This window comes from Oncorhynchus tshawytscha, unplaced genomic scaffold, assembly GCF_018296145.1.
Source record: "Oncorhynchus tshawytscha isolate Ot180627B unplaced genomic scaffold, Otsh_v2.0 Un_contig_5345_pilon_pilon, whole genome shotgun sequence".
NCBI classification, from domain to species: domain Eukaryota; kingdom Metazoa; phylum Chordata; class Actinopteri; order Salmoniformes; family Salmonidae; genus Oncorhynchus; species Oncorhynchus tshawytscha.
In genome coordinates this window covers 86,130-108,574 of record NW_024609551.1, presented here as the reverse complement: position 1 = coordinate 108,574, position 22,445 = coordinate 86,130, and the positions used below count along the sequence as shown (strand labels likewise).

At 47.5% G+C, this 22,445-nt stretch overlaps 1 protein-coding gene across 2 annotated transcripts; it reads left to right on the top strand.

The window, feature by feature from the left end:
* Positions 1–3,012: 3,012 nt before the first annotated feature.
* Positions 3,013–21,813, top strand: LOC112236780 (protein SOGA3). Of its 2 annotated transcripts, none has more exons than XM_042315852.1 (11): positions 3,013–3,098; positions 4,123–5,013; positions 6,143–6,367; positions 13,410–13,568; positions 14,302–14,370; positions 14,455–14,771; positions 15,652–15,802; positions 17,158–17,319; positions 18,635–18,835; positions 18,946–19,302; positions 20,999–21,813. In XM_042315852.1, exons 2-11 carry the CDS (start codon positions 4,201–4,203, stop codon positions 21,092–21,094), a joined length of 2,550 nt encoding a protein of 849 aa, XP_042171786.1. In that variant the 5' UTR covers positions 3,013–3,098; positions 4,123–4,200; the 3' UTR covers positions 21,095–21,813. The 2 variants fall into 2 exon arrangements, with proteins under 2 accessions (XP_042171786.1, XP_042171785.1); XM_042315851.1 differs by having other exon boundaries at positions 20,795–21,813.
* Positions 21,814–22,445: the final 632 nt, after the last annotated feature.

Below are 22,445 nucleotides of genomic sequence, written 5' to 3'. Positions count from 1 at the left end.
TGAGAGATAAACTCAGTGAGAGATAACCCCAGTTGGTGTGAGGAGGGTGGGAGATAACCCCAGTTGGTGTGAGGAGGGTGAGAGATAACCCCAGTGAGAGATAACCCCAGTTAGTGTGAGGAGGGTGAGAGATAACACCAGTGAGAGATAACCCCAGTTAGTGTGAGGAGGGTGAGAGATAACCCCAGTTAGTGTGAGGAGGGTGAGAGATAACCCCAGTTAGTGTGAGGAGGGTGAGAGATAACCCCAGTTAGTGTGAGGAGGGTGAGAGATAACCCCAGTTAGTGTGAGGAGGGTGGGAGATAACCCCAGTTGGTGTGAGGAGGGTGAGAGATAACCCCAGTTACTGTGATGAGGGTGGGAGATAACCCCAGTTAGTGTGAGGAGGGTGAGAGATAACCCCAGTGAGAGATAACCCCAGTTAGTGTGAGGAGGGTTAGAGATAACCCCAGTGAGAGATAACCCCAGTTAGTGTGAGGAGGGTGAGAGATAACCCCAGTTAGTGTGAGGAGGGTGAGAGATAACCCCAGTTAGTGTGAGGAGGGTGGGTGATAACCCCAGTTAGTGTGAGGAGGGTGAGAGATAACCCCAGTTAGTGTGAGGAGGGTGGGAGATAACCCCAGTGAGAGATAACCCCAGTTAGTGTGAGGAGGGTTGGAGATAACCCCAGTGAGAGATAACCCCAGTTAGTGTGAGGAGGGTGGAGAGATAACCCCAGTTGGTGTGAGGAGGGTGAGAGATAACCCCAGTTAGTGTGAGGAGGGTGGTTAGTGTGAGGAGGGTGGAGAGAAACCCAGTTAGTGTGAGGAGGTTGAGAGATAACCCCAGTGAGAGATAACCCCAGTTAGTGTGAGGAGGGTGGGAGAGAACCCCAGTTAGTGTGAGGAGGTTGAGAGATAACCCCAGTGAGAGATAACCCCAGTTAGTGTGAGGAGGGTGAGAGATAACACCAGTGAGAGATAACCCCAGTTAGTGTGAGGAGGGTGAGAGATAACCCCAGTTAGTGTGAGGAGGGTGAGAGATAACCCCAGTGAGAGATAACCCCAGTTAGTGTGAGGAGGGTTGGAGATAACCCCAGTGAGAGATAACCCCAGTTAGTGTGAGGAGGGTGAGAGATAAACTCAGTGAGAGATAACCCCAGTTGGTGTGAGGAGGGTGGGAGATAACCCCAGTTGGTGTGAGGAGGGTGAGAGATAACCCCAGTGAGAGATAACCCCAGTTAGTGTGAGGAGGGTGAGAGATAACACCAGTGAGAGATAACCCCAGTTAGTGTGAGGAGGGTGAGAGATAACCCCAGTGAGATAACCCCAGTTAGTGTGAGGAGGGTGAGAGATAACCCCAGTGAGAGATAACCCCAGTTAGTGTCAGGAGGGTGAGAGATAACCCCAGTTAGTGTGAGGAGGGTGAGAGATAACCCCAGTTAGTGTGAGGAGGGTGGGAGATAACCCCAGTTGGTGTGAGGAGGGTGAGAGATAACCCCAGTTACTGTGATGAGGGTGGGAGATAACCCCAGTTAGTGTGAGGAGGGTGAGAGATAACCCCAGTGAGAGATAACCCCAGTTAGTGTGAGGAGGGTTGGAGATAACCCCAGTGAGAGATAACCCCAGTTGGTGTGAGGAGGGTGAGAGATAACCCCAGTTAGTGTGAGGAGGGTGAGAGATAACCCCAGTTAGTGTGAGGAGGGTGGGTGATAACCCCAGTTAGTGTGAGGAGGGTGAGAGATAACCCCAGTTAGTGTGAGGAGGGTGGGAGATAACCCCAGTGAGAGATAACCCCAGTTAGTGTGAGGAGGGTTGGAGATAACCCCAGTGAGAGATAACCCCAGTTAGTGTGAGGAGGGTGAGAGATAACCCCAGTGAGAGATAACCCCAGTTGGTGTGAGGAGGGTGGGAGATAACCCCAGTTGGTGTGAGGAGGGTGAGAGATAACCCCCGTTAGTGTGAGGAGGGTGGGAGATAACCCCAGTGAGAGATAACCCCAGTTAGTGTCAGGAGGGTGAGAGATAAGGGTGAGAGAGAGAGAGAGAGAGAGACAGACACAGAGACACAGAGAGAGAGACAGAGAGGCAGAGAGAGACAGAGAGAGAGAGAGAGAGAGAGACAGAGAGAGAGAGAGAGAGAGAGAGAGAGAGAGAGAGAGAGAGAGAGAGAGAGAGAGAGAGAGAGAGAGAGAGAGAGAGAGAGAGAGAGAGAGAGAGAGAGAGAGACACAGAGAGAGAGAGAGAGAGAGAGAGAGAGAGAGACAGACACAGAGACAGACACAGAGACACAGAGAGAGAGACAAAGAGAGAGACACACAGAGAGAGAGACACAGAGACACACAGAGAGAGAGAGAGAGAGACAGAGACACAGAGAGAGAGACACAGAGAGAGACACAGAGACACAGAGACACAGAGACACAGAGAGAGAGAGAGAGAGAGAGAGAGAGAGAGAGAGAGAGAGAGAGAGAGAGAGAGAGAGAGAGAGAGAGAGAGAGAGAGAAAAAGGGAGAGACAAAGAGAGAGAGAGTCTCAGTGACAAGTCAGGAATAAATGGAAAGTGACAATGTTGGCTGGATGTCTTTGGTACTCAGCTTGTTTTGAAACACAGAGGCAGAGTGATAGAATATGCCTCCTTCCAACTGCATGGCAACAGAATTATGCTTAAATGTACACCAAACCAAAACCATTGATGTCATAGTTTAACAAACCATACATCTGGTTGTAGACAGGAACCACGTATTCAAGGAGGGATACCCCCTTGTTTATCCACCATCAAAAGCCTCTGATATGACTGCCTCTCTCTCTATCTCTCTCTCTCTCTGACAATCTTTAAATCAACAAGGTAGTTTTGGTGGCATTATCACCAATTATGGTGCCATAAATCTTCAGGTCGTCATTCAGTGAATGCATTATTTGTGTATATCATCATGAGTCGTGCCAGGTGCCAACTAAGCACTTCCAACTTCATCTTCCGGTTAGTCTCTTTGTGCGCCCCTCCCCGAGGTGACGTAATGTACTGTACATTGAAACAGTTTCATTGGTGGTTGGGGCCGTGCGCTCAGAGATTCAGAGGAGGGGAATTCTCCTCCTCCCCATCACTGTCGCCGGGATACTGCTGGTAAGATGCCCTTTAAATGATATTCATTGTTTTCATTGGTTAAGAATAACTCTATTTGTACGATTAACATCAATATATTTTTGTGCTTAGAGTGGACAAAGGGTTTTAATTGTGTCGATCAATTTGAATCTTGATGATCGTTAGACCCAGTGTGTGTGGTTTCTGTCGGAAACTCACCTCTATTTAGACTACACACTAGGCTGACCATCGAATTCTATACGGTATTCAACTATTGAGTGTACAACAGCGCTCGCATCGTGTAGATTGACCCTTTTTTTCTGTCGCTCGCTCCTTTATATGCGGGTTTATCCGTTCCATCCGGTTGAGTAATGTCTCATCGGTTTTATCCGTTCCATCCGGTTGAGTAAGTAAGTCTCATCGGACGTGTCGGACGGCAGGAGTGGAATGACTGCCACGAGCCGGACAGATATTCAAAACACTTTCCCTCGAGCCTCTCGACGATGTTTACTTCTAGAGGTCAGGGCTCCGAAGAACCCTGTCTTTAAAAGAATGAGAGAGAGAGAGAGAGAGAGAGAGAGAGAGAGAGAGAGAGAGAGAGAGAGAGAGAGAGAGATAGAGAGATCTACAGTAGAATGGCTGGACACATGCTTCAGCCTAGTGAAATTTAATTGGCTGATGAGATTTCCAATTACTGCAGCCATTCCCTGCGTGTTTGTGCGGGCTAGTAGCCTAGTCTGATGGTGTTGGGAGATTCAAACGCTGGATTTAGATGGTTTACCTCTACTGCAACCTTATTGTGGGTGGATTGGGCCAGTGTTGTTATGAAGGTGCGCTTTACATAAAATATGAATTTCAAATATGCTCTATATTTAAACACCTCTCAAAATAGAGTGGCCTCTCGTTTAGCCTACTCGAGTCTACTTTGAAGAAACGCATGAAAGCAGATCCCCACCGGCTTCTCGGATTCTTTTTGTTTGCGTTTGTCCCTCAAATAACGACGTGTTCACTGGATTATTTTTGTTTGCGTTTGTCCCTCACGTGTTCACTGGATTCTTTTTCACAGCGCAGGGAGGGACTGTCTGGGTGATGTGGATGTAGACTAGGCTATTGAACTGAACGTCCATCCTCTCTGTATGACACCATGAACCCTGCCTCGGGCGGCGCTGCCGACTCCCGCAGCCAGCTGGACAATAGCAACAGAAAGCTGCAGCAACAGCGCGCTTCCTCCCCGGCTGGCGGCAAAGACATTGGATCTAAAGAGACGCCGAAAAGCAGCACTCCGTCAAAGATCATCACGTCAAAGCAGTGCGGAGGAGGGAGAGGCAACCGCGGCAGCTCCCCGGTCTCCACGGCAACCAGCAAAGACAGACTGTCTTCTTCTTCCAAAGGCGCGGCAAGCGCGGCAGGCGCCGTCCCTGTCCAGTCCGATGGTGCTGAAATCCATACGTTGACCAGGGCGGCGGCGGCGGCTGGGAGCGGCAGAGGAGCGGCAGAGGAGCGCAGTAGTCCGTCTGAAGACTCGCGTTGTACTGATATATCGTGTTTGAAGGGGGATACAACACGGGTTGTTTCTGATCAGCCTTGTTCATCCAAATCTCCTAAATTGAAGAACAATAACCCGAGAGGAGGGGGAGGAGAAGGCGAGGCTAGCAGCACAGCGACCGGAAACAAAAAGAGCTCCGGCAAGAGCAGTGTGGGCTGCGGCCCGGGCTTCTGGAGAGAGGGATGTTTGCAGTCGGAGCTGATCCAGTTTCACCTGAATAAAAGCTTAAAGAAAGGAGGAGGAAAGATGAAGGCGAAGACACCGTCTCCACCGGAGCCGGTCACGGAAACGGCGGAACCAGAGGATCTCTCCCCTGAGGCCATCGTTAACGAGCCCGAACCGGTACCTGAGCCCGACCAGCTATTTCAGGAGGAGATAGAGAAACTGGAGGATGAAAACGATGAACTAAAGGTATGTATATATGTCTGCCACTGTCACATCTGTATGGGTTTAAATAACAGCATGTTTTAGCAGCCTATGCTTTATACTGTTGCCCAGGGGCGTCATGCACCAGGCAGAAAGTACATGAGGATGGCTTGGGGGGGGGGGTTCCGGAGAGGGGCTTTGCCCCTGTCCATAAATTGGAGAATTTAGCATTTTTCAAACACCTGAAACAGCTTTTTCCCGGCAATCTAGAGCCATAATCATTATGCTTTATTCTATGTCCAAAATTTGTATTTTTTCTGCATATCTAAGCGTACCTCTTGAGACGTCTGTATCCTCCTGACTGGTGGTTCTTTTTACTAAAGAAACTAAAAATATGAGTCTTATTCAGGACATTTAGTTTTTGCTTGATTTTCTAAAGTCTACCAACCTTGCCAGCAGGATAGATAAGATAATTAGACAAGCTAGCTACTCTAACTTGATAGCCAGAAAATGGCTCCTTGGTAGTTATGAGGTTGGGAGATTGGGAACCTATCTGGGCTAACTAAATAAAATAGATAAATAAATAATAATAAATCAAATAGATAAATAAATAATAATAATAATAATAATAATAAATAAAATTGATAAATAAATAATAATAAATCAAATAGATAAATAAATAATAATAAATCAAATAGATAAATAAATAATAATAAATCAAATAGATACATAAATAATAATAATAATAATAATAATAAATCAAATAGATAAATAATAATAATAATAATAATAATAAATCAAATAGATAAATAAATAATAATAATAATAATAATAAATCAAATTGATAAATAAATAATAATAAATCAAATAGATAAATAAATAATAATAATAATAATAATAATAATAAATAAAATTGATAAATAAATAATAATAACAATAAATACAATTTCTTCATAAAACTTGCTAGTTGTATTACAGAGAAAACATTTGTACTTTTATTTTTATACTTTAAAAAAATCAAATTTAAACAGCACAAATCTGAGGGGCACGTGCCCCTGTGCCCCTATAGGGCATAACGCCTTTGCTGTTGCCTCTATAATGTTGAATTGATTCCTCTAATTGCTGTGTCCCTCTCCATCTTTCTCTTTCTCTCTCTCTCATTCGTTCCGATTAGACTGAGATAGAGGAGATGAGAGCAGAGATGGACGAGATGAGAGACACGTTCTACGAAGAGGACGCCTGCCAGCTGCAGGACATGCGTCGCGAGCTGGAGCGAGCCAATAAGAACTGCCGGATTCTCCAGTACCGTCTGAGGAAGGCGGAGAGGAAGAGGATGCGGTTCGCTCAGACCGGAGAGGTAGACGGAGAGCTACTGAGGGCCCTGGAGCAGGACTTAAAGGTAAAACGCTGTCTAGACTCTAGGATAACTAACTTCCTGTAGCTCAGGACCTAAAGCAATGATATGGATATTACTGAGACCATTTGAAAGGAAACACTTTGAAGTTTGTGGAAATGTGAAAGGAATGTAGGAGAATATAACACATTAGATCTGGTAGAAGAAAATTAAAAGAAAAAAACAACTGTTTTTTTGTATTTTTTTGTACCATCATCTTTGAAATATAAGAGAAAGGCCATAATGTATTATTCCAGCACAGGCGCAATTTAGATTTTGGCCACTAGATGGCAGCAGTGTATGTGCAAAAGTTTTACACTGATCCAATGAACCATTGCATTTCAGTGAGGGGCTAAGCCTCGAGACACCCACAACTTGTTTATTCATCAAAACCAAGCCCTTTCGCGCCAAAGCCAGCAAGTGCGCCAATAAATGAGATTGTGAAAATAGCAAAAATATCTCTAACACACCAATGAACCTACTGCCTGCGCTTAGATTTACCAATGCGTTAGGTTTGTTAAAATACCTGAAGTTGTCTAGACTCTATATGTCATAGGGTGGGACCTGAAGGTAATGTTGTCTAGCCTCTATATGTCACAAGGTAATGTTGTCTAGCCTCTATATGTCACAAGGTAATGTTGTCTAGACTCTATATGTCACAAGGTAATGTTGTCTAGACTCTATATGTCACAAGGTAATGTTGTCTAGACTCTATATGTCACAAGGTAATGTTGTCTAGACTCTATATGTCATAGGGTGTGTCCTGAAGGTAATGTTGTCTAGACTCTATATGTCATAAGGTAATGTTGTCTAGACTCTATATGTCATAGGGTGTGTCCTGAAGGTAATGTTGTCTAGACTCTATATGTCATAAGGTAATGTTGTCTAGACTCTATATCTCATAGGGTGTGACCTGAAGGTAATGTTGTGTAGACTCTATATGTTATATGTTGTGTCCTGAAGGTAATGTTGTCTAGACTCGATATCTCATAGGGTGTGTCCTGAAGGTAATTTTGTCTAGACTCTATATCTCATAGGGTGTGACCTGAAGGTAATGTTGTCTAGACTCTATATTTCATAGGGTGTGTCCTGAAGGTAATTTTGTCTAGACTCTATATCTCATAGGTTGTCTAGACTCTATATGTTATATGTTGTGTCCTGAAGGTAATGTTGTCTAGACTCTATATCTCATAGGGTGTGTCCTGAAGGTAATTTTGTCTAGACTCTATATCTCATAGGTTGTCTAGACTCTATATGATATATGTTGTGTCTTGAAGGTAATGTTGTCTAGACTCTATATCTCATAGGGTGTGACCTGAAGGTAATGTTGTGTAGACTCTATATGTTATATGTTGTGTCCTGAAGGTAATGTTGTCTAGACTCTATATCTCATAGGGTGTGTCCTGAAGGTAATTTTGTCTAGACTCTATATCTCATAGGTTGTCTAGACTCTATATGTTATATGTTGTGTCCTGAAGGTAATGTTGTCTAGACTCTATTTGTCATAGGGTAATGTTGTCTAGACTCTATATGTCATAGGGTGTGTCCTGAAGGTAATGTTGTCTAGACTCTATATGTCATAGGGTGTGTCCTGAAGGTAATGTTGTCTAGACTCTATTTGTCATAGGGTAATGTTGTCTAGACTCTATATGTCATAGGGTGTGTCCTGAAGGTAATGTTGTCTAGACTCTATATGTTATATGTTGTGTCCTGAAGGTAATGTTGTCTAGACTCTATATGTTATATGTTGTGTCCTGAAGGTAATGTTGTCTAGACTCTATATGTCATAGGGTGTGTCCTGAAGGTAATGTTGTCTAGACTCTATTTGTCATAAGGTAATGTTGTCTAGACTCTATATGTCATAGGGTGTGTCCTGAAGGTAATGTTGTCTAGACTCTATTTGTCATAAGGTAATGTTGTCTAGACTCTATATGTTATATGTTGTGTCCTGAAGGTAATGTTGTCTAGACTCTATATCTCATAGGGTGTGTCATAGGGTAATGTTGTCTAGACTCTATTTGTCATAGGGTAATGTTGTCTAGACTCTATTTGTCATAGGGTAATGTTGTCTAGACTCTATATGTCATAGGGTAATGTTGTCTAGACTCTATATCTCATAGGTTGTCTAGACTCTATATGTTATATGTTGTGTCCTGAAGGTAATGTTGTCTAGACTCTATATCTCATAGGGTGTGTCATAGGGTAATGTTGTCTAGACTCTATTTGTCATAGGGTAATGTTGTCTAGACTCTATATCTCATAGGTTGTCTAGACTGTGTCTGCTGTAAACTGTGGACGTGATGAATGCAATTTGATGTGATCCAAATGCCATTCTATTCCCATAAGGCTTGTGTCTGTACAGTTACATATGCATTGCATTCGGAAAGTATTCAGACCCCTTTTGACCTTTTCCACATTTTGTTACGTTACAACCTTATTCTAAAATGGATTAAATAAAAACAAATCCTCATCAATCTACACACAATACCCCATAATGACATCACAATACCCCATAATGACATCACAATACCCCATAATGACATCACAATACCTCATAATGACAAAGCGAAAACAGGTTTTAAGAAATCCTGTCAAATTTATAAAAATAAAAACAGGAATATCTTATTTAGATAAGTATTCAGACCCTTTCCTGTGAGACTCAAAATTGAGCTCAGGCGCATCCTGTTTCCATTGATTATCCTTGAGATGTTTCTACAACTTGATTGGAGTCCACCTGTGGTAAATTCAATTGATAAGACCTGATTTGGAAAGGCACACACCTGTCTATATAAGGTCCCACAGTTGACAGTGCATGTCAGAGCAAAAACCAAGCTATGAGGTCGAAGGAATTGTCTATATAGCTCAGAGACAAGATTGTGTTGAGACACAGATCTTGGGGAAGGGTACCTAAACATTTCTGCACCATTGAAGGTCTCCAAGAACACAGTGGCCTCCATCATTCTTAAATGGAAGAAATTTAGAGCCACAAAGACTCTTCCTAGAGCTGGCCGCCCGGCCAAACTGAGCAATAGGGGGAGAAGGGCCTTGGTCAGGGAAGTGAACAAGAAACTTATGGTCAGTCTGACAGAGCTCCAGAGTTCCTCTGTGGAGATGGGAGAACCATCAAGAAGGACAATCATCTCTGCAGCACTCCACCAATCAGGCCTTTATGGTAGAGAGGCCAGACGGAAGCCACTCCTCAGTAAAAGGCACACGATAGCCCGCTTGGAAATTGCCAAAAGGCACCTAAAGGACTCTCAGACCATGAGAAAAAAGATTCTCTGGTCTGATGAAACTAAGATTGAACTCCTTGGCCTGAATGCCAAGTGTCACGTCTGGAGGAAACCTGGCACCATCCCTACGGTGAAGCATGGTGGTGGCAGCATTATGCTGTGGGGATGTTTTTCCAGCTGCAGGGACTGGGAGACTAGTCAGGATTGAGGGAAAGATGAACGGAGCAAAGTACAGAGAGATCCTTGATGAAAACCTGCTCCAGAGCACTCAGGACCTCAGACGGGTGAAGGTTCACCTTCCAACAGGACAATGACCCTAAGCATACAGCCAAGACAATGCAGGAGTGGCTTCGGGACAAGTCTCTGAATGTCCTTAAGTGGCCCAGCCAGAGCCCAGACTTGAACCCGATTGAATATCTCTGGAGAGACCTGAAAATAGCTGTGCAGCGACGCTCCCCATCCAACCCGATCGGCAGAGAAGAATGGGAGAAACTCCCCAAATACAGGTGTGCCAAGCTTGTAGCGTCATACCCAAGAAGACGCAAGGCTGTAATCGTTGCCAAAGGTGCTTCAACAAAGAATTGAGTAAATGGTCTGAATACTTATGTAAATGTGATATTTCTGGGGGTTTTTAAACTTGTTTTTGCTTTGTCATTATGGGGTATTGTGATGTCATTATGGGGTATTGCTTTGTCATTATGGGGTATTGTGATGTCATTATGGGGTATTGTTTTGTCATTATGGGGTATTGTGATGTCATTATGGGGTATTGTGATGTCATTATGGGGTATTGTGATGTCATTATGGGGTATTGTGATGTCATTATGGGGTATTGCTTTGTCATTATGGGGTATTGTGATGTCATTATGGGGTATTGCTTTGTCATTATGGGGTATTGTGATGTCATTATGGGGTATTGTGATCCCATTATGGGGTATTGCTTTGTCATTATGGGGTATTGTGATGTCATTATGGGGTATTGTGATGTCATTGTGTGTAGATTGGTGAGGGTAAAAAAAACATTTTAATCCGTTTTAGAACAAGGCTGTAACGTAACAAAATGTGGAAAAAGTCAAGTGGTCAGAATACTTTCAGAATGGACTGTACACTAATAGTATACTAATAGACCATGTATACTAATAGACCATGGCCCATCTCTCTCCCTTTCCCCCTCCCTCCCTGTCTCGCTCCCTCTCCCTCCCTGTCTCTCTCCCTCTCCCTCCCTGTCTTTCTCCCTCTCCCCTTCACTCTCCCTCCCTGTCTCTCTTCCCACCCTCCCTGTCTTTCTTCCTCTCCCCTTTCCTCTCCCTCCCTGTCTCTCTCCCCCTCCCTCCCTGTCTCTCTCCCCTCCCTCCCTGTCTCTCTGCCTCTCCCTCCCTGTCTCTCTGCCTCTCCCTCCCTGTCTCTCTGCCTCTCCCTCCCTGTCTCTCTGCCTCTCCCTCCCTGTCTCTCTGCCTCTCCCTCCCTGTCTCTCTTCCTCTCCCTCCCTGTCTCTCTGCCTCTCCCTCCCTGTCTCTCTCCCTCTCCCTCCCTGTCTCTCTCCCTCTCCCTCCCTGTCTCTCTGCCTCTCCCTCCCTGTCTCTCTCCCTCTCCCTCCCTGTCTCTCTGCCTCTCCCTCCCTGTCTCTCTCCCTCTCTGTCTCTCTGCCTCTCCCTCTCTGTCTCTCTGCCCCTCCCTCCCTGTCTCTCTCCCCCTCCCTCCCTGTCTCTCTCCCCCCTCCCTCCCTGTCTCTCTCCCCTCCCTCCCTGTCTCTCTGCCTCTCCCTCCCTGTCTCTCTCCCTCTCCCTCCCTGTCTCTCTGCCTCTCCCTCCCTGTCTCTCTGCCTCTCCCTCCCTGTCTCTCTTCCTCTCCCTCCCTGTCTCTCTGCCTCTCCCTCCCTGTCTCTCTCCCTCTCCCTCCCTGTCTCTCTCCCTCTCCCTCCCTGTCTCTCTGCCTCTCCCTCCCTGTCTCTCTCCCTCTCCCTCCCTGTCTCTCTGCCTCTCCCTCCCTGTCTCTCTCCCTCTCTGTCTCTCTGCCTCTCCCTCTCTGTCTCTCTGCCCCTCCCTCCCTGTCTCTCTCCCCCTCCCTCCCTGTCTCTCTGCCTCTCCCTCCCTGTCTCTCTCCCTCTCCCTCCCTGTCTCTCTCCCTCCCTCCCTCCCTCCCTGTCTCTCTGCCTCTCCCTCCCTGTCTCTCCCTCTCCCTCCCTGTCTCTCTGCCTCTCCCTCCCTCCCTGTCTCTCTCCCTCTCCCTCCCCCTGTCTCTCTCCCCCCCTCCCTCCCTGTCTCTCTGCCTCTCCCTCCCTGTCTCTCCCTCTCCCTCCCTGTCTCTCTGCCTCTCCCTCCCTCCCTGTCTCTCTCCCTCTCCCTCCCTGTCTCTCTCCCCCTCCCTCCCTGTCTCTCTCCCCTCCCTCCCTGTCTCTCTTCCCACCCTCCCTGTCTTTCTTCCTCTCCCCTTTCCCCTCCCTCCCTGTCTCTCTCGCCCTCCCTCCCTGTCTCTCTCCCTCTCCCTCCCTGTCTCTCTGCCTCTCCCTCCCTGTCTCTCTGCCTCTCCCTCCCCGTCTCTCTCCCTCTCCCCCGTCTCTCTCCCTCTCCCTCCCTGTCTCTCCCTCTCCCTCCCTGTCTCTCTCCCTCTCCCTCCCTGTCTCTCTGCCTCTCCCTCCCTGTCTCTCTGCCTCTCCCTCCCCGTCTCTCTCCCTCTCCCCCCTGTCTCTCTCCCTCTCCCTCCCTGTCTCTCCCTCTCCCTCCCTGTCTCTCTCCCTCTCCCTCCCTGTCTCTCTCCCTCTCCCTCCCTGTCTCTCTCCCTCTCCCTCCCTGTCTCTCTCCCCCCCTCCCTCCCTGTCTCTCTCCCCCTCCCTCCCTGTCTCTCTCCCTCTCCCTCCCTGTCTCTCTGCCTCTCCCTCCCTGTCTCTCTCCCCTCCCTCCCTGTCTCTCTCCCTCCCTGTCTCTCTCCCTCTCCCTCCCTGTCTCTCTGCCTCTCCCTCCCTGTCTCTCTCCCTCTCCCTCCCTGTCTCTCTGCCTCTCCCTCCCTGTCTCTCTGCCTCTCCCTCCCTGTCTCTCTGCCTCTCCCTCCCTGTCTCTCTCCCCCTCCCTCCCTGTCTCTCTTCCCACCCTCCCTGTCTTTCTTCCTCTCCCTTTCCTCTCCCTCCCTGTCTCTCTCCCCTCCCCTCCCTGTCTCTCTGCCTCTCCCTCCCTGTCTCTCTCCCTCTCCCTCCCTGTCTCTCTGCCTCTCCCTCCCTGTCTCTCTCCCTCTCCCTCCCTGTCTCTCTGCCTCTCCCTCCCTGTCTCTCTCCCTCTCCCTCCCTGTCTCTCTGCCTCTCCCTCCCTGTCTCTCTCCCTCTCCCTCCCTGTCTCTCTGCCTCTCCCTCCCTGTCTCTCTCCCCTCCCTCCCTGTCTCTCTGCCCCTCCCTCCCTGTCTCTCTGCCCTCTCCCTCCCTGTCTCTCTGCCTCTCCCTCCCTGTCTCTCTCCTCTCCCTCCCTGTCTCTCTCCCCCTCCCTCCCTGTCTCTCTCCCCCTCCCTCCCTGTCTCTCTCCCCCTCCCTCCCTGTCTCTCTCCCTCCCTCCTCTCTCCCTCTCCCTCCCTGTCTCTCTGCCTCTCCCTCCCTGTCTCTCTCTCCCTCTCCCTCCCTGTCTCTCTCCCTCTCCCTCCCTGTCTCTCTGCCTCTCCCTCCCTGTCTCTCTGCCTCTCCCTCCCTGTCTCTCTCCCTCTCCCTCCCTGTCTCTCTGCCTCTCCCCCTCCCTGTCTCTCTGCCTCTCCCTCCCTGTCTCTCTCCTCTCCCTGTCTCTCTCCCCTCCCTCCCTATTTCTCTGCCCCCTATCCCTGTCCCCCCGCCCCTCTAGGTAGCGAAGGACGTGTCAGTGCGCCTGCACCATGAGTTGGAGAATGTGGAGGAGAAAAGGACGAAGACGGAGGAGGAGAACGAGAAACTAAGGCAAAAGCTGATAGAGGTGGAGGTGACCAAACAGGCCCTGCAAAACCAACTGGAGAAGGCCAAGGAGGTGATGAGGGAGAGGGAGGAAGGGGGGGTGGGGGGGGCTGGGGGTAGGAGGGGAGGTGTGGTGGTTTAGGTGGAGGTGACCTGCAGGCCCTGCACAACCAGCTGGAGAAGGCAAGGAGGTGATGAGGGAGAGGGAGGGAAGACGGAGGAGGAGGTGGGGGGCAGGGAGGGTTAGGGGTAGACAGGGGAGGTTTTGGGTGGTGGTTTAGGGTTAGGTGGAGGTGACCGAGCAGGCCCTGCACAACCAGCTGGAGAAGGCAAGGAGGTGATGAGGGAGAGGGAGGGAAGGGGTGAGGTGATGTGGGGGGGGGCAGGGAGGGTTAGGGGTAGACAGGGGAGGTTTTGGGTGGTGGTTTAGGGTTAGGTGGAGGTGACCGAGCAGGCCCTGCACAACCAGCTGGAGAAGGAGGTGATGAGGACACCTGCTGTTAAGGAGGGCAAGGTTCTGCAGTGTCATGTGACCGTCTGTGTTCAAACCCAGGTCTCCTGTGTGCTCCACAACACTGTGTTAGCCTGCCAAGCTAAAGACGAAGACGTTATAGCTCAGGGAGTTAACACAGGGTCCTGGTTACTCATCACAAGCTTGTTAGTTAAGAGGTTCTGAGAGTCGTGTTTTAATGATCGACAGTCTGTCTGTAAAGTACATTTATGAACTGTCCACAACAGATTCCACCAGTCACGTACAACAGGTAACAGGTGGGCTGATGGTGTGATGTCATCTGTATTCTCTGCAGCTGTCACTGAAGAGGAGAGGAGGCAGGGATGTTCAGAAGGACAAAAGGATTCCACAGACTCCAATAGAGGTACGGCGTCATTGTTATTCGTCAAACTATAATGATGAGAGACAAGACCAAAACATATCTTCTTCATTCTTCTTCTCTCCTCAGGAGGACAACGAAGATCTGAAATGCCAGCTAGCCTTCATCAAGGAGGAAGCCATTTTAATGAGGAAAAAAATGGCTAAAATTGACAAGGAGAAGGACCGGCTGGAACACGAGCTGCAGAAGTACCGCTCTTTCTACGGGGATGTGGACAGCCCTGGGCCCAAGGGAGAGGCTGGAGGACCAGCCACCACCCGGGAGTCAGAGCTGAAACTGAGACTGAGACTGGTGGAGGAGGAAGCCAACATCCTGGGGAGGAAGATCGTAGAGCTGGAGGTGGAGAATAGAGGACTGAAGGCTGAACTGGAGGACATGAGAGACAGGTAGGCCCAATGGACCCCTAAACCCTAAACCCTACGCCCTATAGACTTGATGCACTGAGAGGATTTGACAGGTGTCAGCAATATGGTAGTAGCTCCACCCTGCTCTCTGATAGGCTAGATAGAAGTTTCACCATCTTGCTTATACCAATCAAATCCTCTCAGATCTCCGTATGTCTTTGTAAATAAACAAGATACATTTGATTGATTGATGCATTGAGTTATGTATTGATTGATTAATGTATTTATTGATGTATTGAGTGATTGATGCATTGATTGATTTATTGGTTGATTGCTGTATTGATTGATGTATTGATTGATGTATTGATTGATTGATGTATTGGTTGATGTGTTGATTGATGTGTTGATTGATGTATTGATTGATATATTGATTGATTGATGTGTTGATTAATGTATTTATTGGTTGATTGATGTATTGATTAATGTATTGATTGATGTGTTGATTGATGTGTTGATTGATTGCTGTATTGATTGATGTATTGATTGATGTATAGATTGATGTATTGATTGATTGATGTGTTGATTGATGTGTTGATTAATGTATTGATTGATGTATGTGTTGATTGATTGATGTATTGATTGATTGATGTATTGATTGATGTGTTGATTGATTGATGTATTGGTTGATGTATTGACTGATTGATGTGTTGATTGATGTATTGATTAATGTATTGATTGATTGATTGATGTGTTGACTGATTAATGTATTGATTGATGTATTGATTGATGTGTTGATTAATGTATTGATTGATTGATTGATGTGTTGACTGATTAATGTATTGATTGATGTATTGATTGATTGATTGATTGATTGATTGATTGATTGATGTGTTGATTGACGTGTTGATTGATGCATTGCCAGGGATGAGGTGGCAGGAGGCTCGGCTGAGCATGGCTGCAGCAGGGAGCAGGGAGAGGAACTCAGGGAGCTGAGACAGCAGCTACAGCTGGTGGAGGACGAGGCAGAGCTACTTAGGAGGAACCTACAGGATGCAGAGGAGGACAACAACAAGGTGACTCCCAAATGGCACCCTATTCCCTATATAGTGCACTACTTACTACTGCAGGATGTAGAGGAGAACAACAGTGTTAGTCCCAAATGGCACCCTATTCCCTATATAGTGCACTACTTTAGACCAGGGACCCAAGGGCTCTGGTTGAAACTAGTGTGCTATTTAGGGAATAGGGTGCCATTTGGAAAGCAGCTGTTTACATTCTACGTGTGAGTCATATAGTAGAGTATGTGTCGTTACTGATCACATTTAGCTCTCTCTCTCAACACCCCCTCGTAGCAATGTATCATCAGGTCAAATGGCCACTCAAAATGTTTATCATGTATCTCCTGGGGGAAGGACACCTGGTCTCATAAGGTTTATCATGTATCTCCTGGGGGAAGGACACCTGGTCTCATAAGGTTTATCATGTATCTCCTAGGGGAAGGACACCTGGTCTCATAAGGTTTATCATGTATCTCCTGGGGGAAGGACACCTGGTCTCATAAGGTTTATCATGTATCTCCTGGGGGAAGGACACCTGGTCTCATAAGGTTTATCATGTATCTCCTGGGGGAAGGACACCTGGTCTCATAAGGTTTATCATGTATCTCCTGGGGAAGGACACCTGGTCTCATAAGGTTTATCATGTATCTCCTGGGGGAAGGACACCTGGTCTCATAAGGTTTATCATGTATCTCCTGGGGGAAGGACACCTGGTCTCATAAGGTTTATCATGTATCTCCTGGGGACACCTGGTCTCAAGGACACCTGGTCTCATAAGGTTTATCATGTATCTCCTGGGGAAGGACACCTGGTCTCATAAGGTTTATCATGTATCTCCTGGGGAAGGACACCTGGTCTCATAAGGTTTATCATGTATCTCCTAGGGGAAGGACACCTGGTCTCATAAGGTTTATCATGTATCTCCTAGGGGAAGGACACCTGGTCTCATAAGGTTTATCATGTATCTCCTGGGGGAAGGACACCTGGTCTCATAAGGTTTATCATGTATCTCCTGGGGGAAGGACACCTGGTTTCATAAGGTTTATCATGTATCTCCTGGGGGAAGGACACCTGGTCTCATAAGGTTTACCATGTATCTCCTAGGGGAAGGACACCTGGTCTCATAAGGTTTATCATGTATCTCCTAGGGGAAGGACACCTGGTCTCATAAGGTTTACCATGTACCTCTTGGGGGAAGGCCTGATTTAAGCTAAGTTAGTTTTACTCAGCGTAGTTGAGGGCAGAACTTGAGTTAAGGTTGCAGGGGGCTGTGTTCCCATTAGGTCCGCTCTTTTTTTGACAGAAGGTAGTTTTATAATTTAAAGTACATCCTGTTTCAATCCCCCCCCACTACTAAATCTGTCTTTTAGGTGACGGGGGAGCTGAACAAGCTGAAGTACAAGGAGGGCTCCAGGCACGGCGCCGGGGGTGGAGGGGGTGGCGCCGGGGCAGCTGCAGACCGGGCCAAGGTGGAGGTCCTGCAGGAGGAGCTAAAGGCTGCCAGGCTACAGATCAACGAGCTGAGTGGCAAGGTGAGGTAGCAAGATGGACTACACTACCCACGATGCTCTGTGTGGGTTTCTAGCGGTCACTTCCATTTTAATTCCTTCAATTCGGGTAGTTACCTGGAATTGCAATTCCAATTTCCCTCCATGCTTCTCTGTGAGAACACATTGGAAGTGGAATTTCAGTTTACTCTCCTGAATTGATTGACATGAAATGAAGCTGACAGTTGAAGCTAACATAATGCTATCCATCTCTGATGCTAACATCTCTGACGCTAACATAATGCTAATAATCTCTGACACTAACATAATGGTTTCCATCTCTGAAGCTAACATAATGCTATCCATCTCTGATGCTAACATAATGCTAATCATCTCTGACACTAACATAATGGTTTCCATCTCTGAAGCTAACATAATGCTATCCTGTCTCTGATGCTAACATAATGCTAATCATCTCTGATGCTAACACAATGCTATCCATCTCTGATGCTAACATAATGCTAATCATCTCTGATGCTAACATAATGCTAATCATCTCTGATGCTAACATAATGCTAATCATCTCTGACATTAACATAATGGTTTCCATCTCTGATGCTAACATAATGCTATCCATCTCTGATGCTAACATAATGCTAATCATCTCTGACACTAACATAATGGTTTCCATCTCTGAAGCTAACATAATGCTATCCTGTCTCTGATGCTAACATAATGCTAATCATCTCTGATGCTAACATAATGCTATCCATCTCTGATGCTAACATAATGCTAATCATCTCTGATGCTAACATAATGCTAATCATCTCTGATGCTAAAATAATGCTAATCATCTCTGATGCTAACATAATGCTAATAATCTCTGATGCTAACATAATGCTAATCATCTCTGATGCTAACATAATGCTAATCATCTCTGATGCTAACATAATGCTAATCATCTCTGATGCTAACATAATGCTAATCATCTCTGATGCTAACATAATGCTAATCATCTCTGACATTAACATAATGGTTTCCATCTCTGATGCTAACATAATGCTAATCCATCTCTGATGCTAACATAATGCTAATCATCTCTGACATTAACATAATGGTTTCCATCTCTGATGCTAACATAATGCTATCCATCTCTGATGCTAACATAATGCTATCCATCGCTGACGCTAACATAATGCTATCCATCTCTAACGCTAACATAATGCTATCCATCTCTAACGCTAACATAATGCTATCCTGTCTCTGACGCTAACATAATGCTATCCATCTCTGAGGCTAACATAATGCTATCCTGTCTCTGACGCTAACATAATGCTATCCTGTCTCCTTACCTCTACAGGTGATGCAGATGCAGTATGAGAACCGGGTCCTGCTGTCCAACATGCAGCGCTACGACCTGGCGTCACACCTGGGCATCAGGGCCAGCCCCCGGGAAAGTGACGCAGAGAGTGACGGAGGAGATGACGCCTCCACCTCATCGCGCTTCCCACCCCACCGTAAACGAGAAGGCCCCATCGGAGGGGAGAGCGACTCGGACGAGGTGATACAGCATCGTGCATCACCACAGTAACCCATAATGCTTTGTGTATTAAATACGGTGAAGCTGACACGCTGACAAGCTAAGGTTATCCCGTCTCCCTACCAATCCAGGTGCGTAACATCCGGTGCATGACCCCAACCCGCACCCTCTACTCCCCCGAGGGCCGTTTCCTCCCCCGCAGCCTGAAGGACCGACAGCAGATGGTAGACATCCGTATAGAAGCAGAGCGGCTGGGCCGGACCGTCGACAGGCTGATAGCAGACACCGGCACCATCATGGCTGAGGCCCGGGTCTATATGGTCTCCAACGGGGAGCTTTACGAGGAGGAAGGGAGCACCGTCAGGGAGCACGAGTTGTTGTACAGGATCACCGCTCAGATGAAGGCCTTCAGGAAGGAGCTGCAGGGTTTTATAGACAGACTGGATGTCCCCAAGCCAGAGGACAAAGAGGAGGAGGAACCACTGTCTGTAAGTTGAACATAGTTAGAAGCACACCAGGGTTTCCGTTGGCCGGTAATAGTCCATTGTTTAGTATGCATTGTGGACATGTCAGTATTACATCTACTGTAGGACAGGCCTCTATTTGGTCTGAATGTCAGTATTACATCTACTGTAGGACAGGCCTCTATTTGGTCTGAATGTCTGTATTACATCTACTGTGGGGCAGGCCTCTATTTGGTCTGAATGTCAGTATTACATCTACTGTAGGACAGGCCTCTATTTGGTCTGAATGTCAGTATTACATCTACTGTAGGACAGGCCTCTATTTGGTCTGAATGTCAGTATTACATCTACTGTAGGACAGGCCTCTATTTGGTCTGAATGTCAGTATTACATCTACTGTAGGACAGGCCTCTATTTGGTCTGAATGTCAGTATTACATCTACTGTAGGACAGGCCTCTATTTGGTCTGAATGTCAGATCTACTGTAGGACAGGCCTCTACATCTACTGTAGGACAGGCCTCTATTTGGTCTGAATGTCAGTATTACATCTACTGTAGGACAGGCCTCTATTTGGTCTGAATGTCAGTATTACATCTACTGTAGGACATGCCTCTATTTGGTCTGAATGTCTGTATTACATCTACTGTGGGGCAGGCCTCTATTTGGTCTGAATGTCAGTATTACATCTACTGTAGGACAGGCCTCTATTTGGTCTGAATGTCAGTATTACATCTACTGTAGGACAGGCCTCTATTTGGTCTGAATGTCAGTATTACATCTACTGTAGGACAGGCCTCTATTTGGTCTGAATGTCAGTATTACATCTACTGTAGGACAGGCCTCTATTTGGTCTGAATGTCAGTATTACATCTACTGTAGGACAGGCCTCTATTTGGTCTGAATGTCAGTATTACATCTACTGTAATGTAGGACAGGCATTTGGTCTGAATCTGAATCAGTATTACATCTACTGTAGGACAGGCCTCTATTTGGTCTGAATGTCAGTATTACATCTACTGTGGGACAGGCCTCTATTTGGTCTGAATGTCAGTATTACATCTACTGTAGGACAGGCCTCTATTTGGTCTGAATGTCAGTATTACATCTACTGTAGGACAGGCCTCTATTTGGTCTGAATGTCAGTATTACATCTACTGTAGGACAGGCCTCTATTTGGTCTGAATGTCAGTATTGGGGCGGCAGGGTAGCCTATTGGTTAGAGCGTTGGACTAGTAACCGAAAGGTTGCAAGTTCGAATCCCCGAGCTGACAAGGTACAAATCTGTCATTCTGCCCCTGAACAGGCAGTTAACCCACTGTTCCTAGGCCGTCATTGAAAATAAGAATTTGTTCTTAACTGACTTGCCTAGTAAAATAAATTGTTTAACCTGCTTTTAATCTGTTCTCTCTTCCTGTCTTTCTACCATTCTGTTTTCCTGACTCGTCCTCCTTCGCCGTCCTGACTCGTCCTGGTCCTGACTCGTCCTCCTTCGCCGTCCTTATTAATCCCACCTAGATGTTTCAACCCATCATTCTGCTCATCCTCATCCTCGTCCTGTTCTCTTCACTCTCCTACACCACCATCTTCAAACTCGTCTTCCTCTTCACTCTCTTCTTCGTCCTGTAACGTCCGTCTCACTTTGACATAGACACATATTTTTGTTTAGTCATATTTTTTATTTGTTTTTTTATTTTTTATTTTGGAATATTCCCATCTAAGGTCACAAGTGATACGGGACACTATTCCACGTTTCAGCAGTTACTATTTACAAGCTTTCAACACACACTGGAGAAGACCACACACCTCTGGGGCTGAGACACTGGAGAAGACCACACACCTCTGGGGCTGAGACACTGGAGAAGACCACACACCTCTGGGGCTGAGACACTGGAGGTGACCACACACCTCTGGGGCTGAGACACTGGAGAAGACCACACACCTCTGGGGCTGAGACACTGGAGAAGACCACACACCTCTGGGGCTGAGACACTGGAGAAGACCACACACCTCTGGGGCTGAGACACTGGAGAAGACCACACACCTCTGGGGCTGAGACACTGGAGGTGACCACACACCTCTGGGGCTGAGACACTGGAGAAGACCACACACCTCTGGGGCTGAGACACTGGAGAAGACCACACACCTCTGGGGCTGAGACACTGGAGAAGACCACACACCTCTGGGGCTGAGACACTGGAGAAGACCACACACCTCTGGGGCTGAGACACTGGAGAAGACCACACACCTCTGGGGCTGAGACACTGGAGAAGACCACACACCTCTGGGGCTGAGACACTGGAGAAGACCACACACCTCTGGGGCTGAGACACTGGAGGTGACCACACACCTCTGGGGCTGAGACACTGGAGAAGACCACACACCTCTGGGGCTGAGACACTGGAGAAGACCACACACCTCTGGGGCTGAGACACTGGAGAAGACCACACACCTCTGGGGCTGAGACACTGGAGAAGACCACACACCTCTGGGGCTGAGACACTGGAGAAGACCACACACCTCTGGGGCTGAGACACTGCAAGACAACACACCTCTGGGGCTGAGAAGACCACACACCTCTGGGGCTGAGACACTGGAGAAGACCACACACCTCTGGGGCTGAGACACTGGAGAAGACCACACACCTCTGGGGCTGAGACACTGGAGAAGACCACACACCTCTGGGGCTGAGACACTGGAAGAGATCACACACCTCTGGGGCTGAGACACTGGAGAAGACAACACACCTCTGGGGCTGAGACACTGGAGAAGACAACACACTTCTGGGGCTGAGACACTGGAGAAGACAAAGTCCTCTGGGGCTGAGACACTGGAGAAGACCACACACCTCTGGGGCTGAGACACTGGAGAAGACCACACACCTCTGGGGCTGAGACACTGGAGGAGACAACACACCTCTGGGGCTGAGACACTGGAGAAGACCACACACCTCTGGGGCTGAGACACTGGAGAAGACAACACACCTCTGGGGCTGAGACACTGGAGAAGACCACACGCCTCTGGGGCTGAGACACTGGAGAAGACCACACACCTCTGGGGCTGAGACACTGGAGGCGATCACACACCTCTGGGGCTGAGAGCCTGAAGAAGACCACACACCTCTGGGGCTGAGACACCATATATTATTAGGTGAGTAGACAAGGTTAAC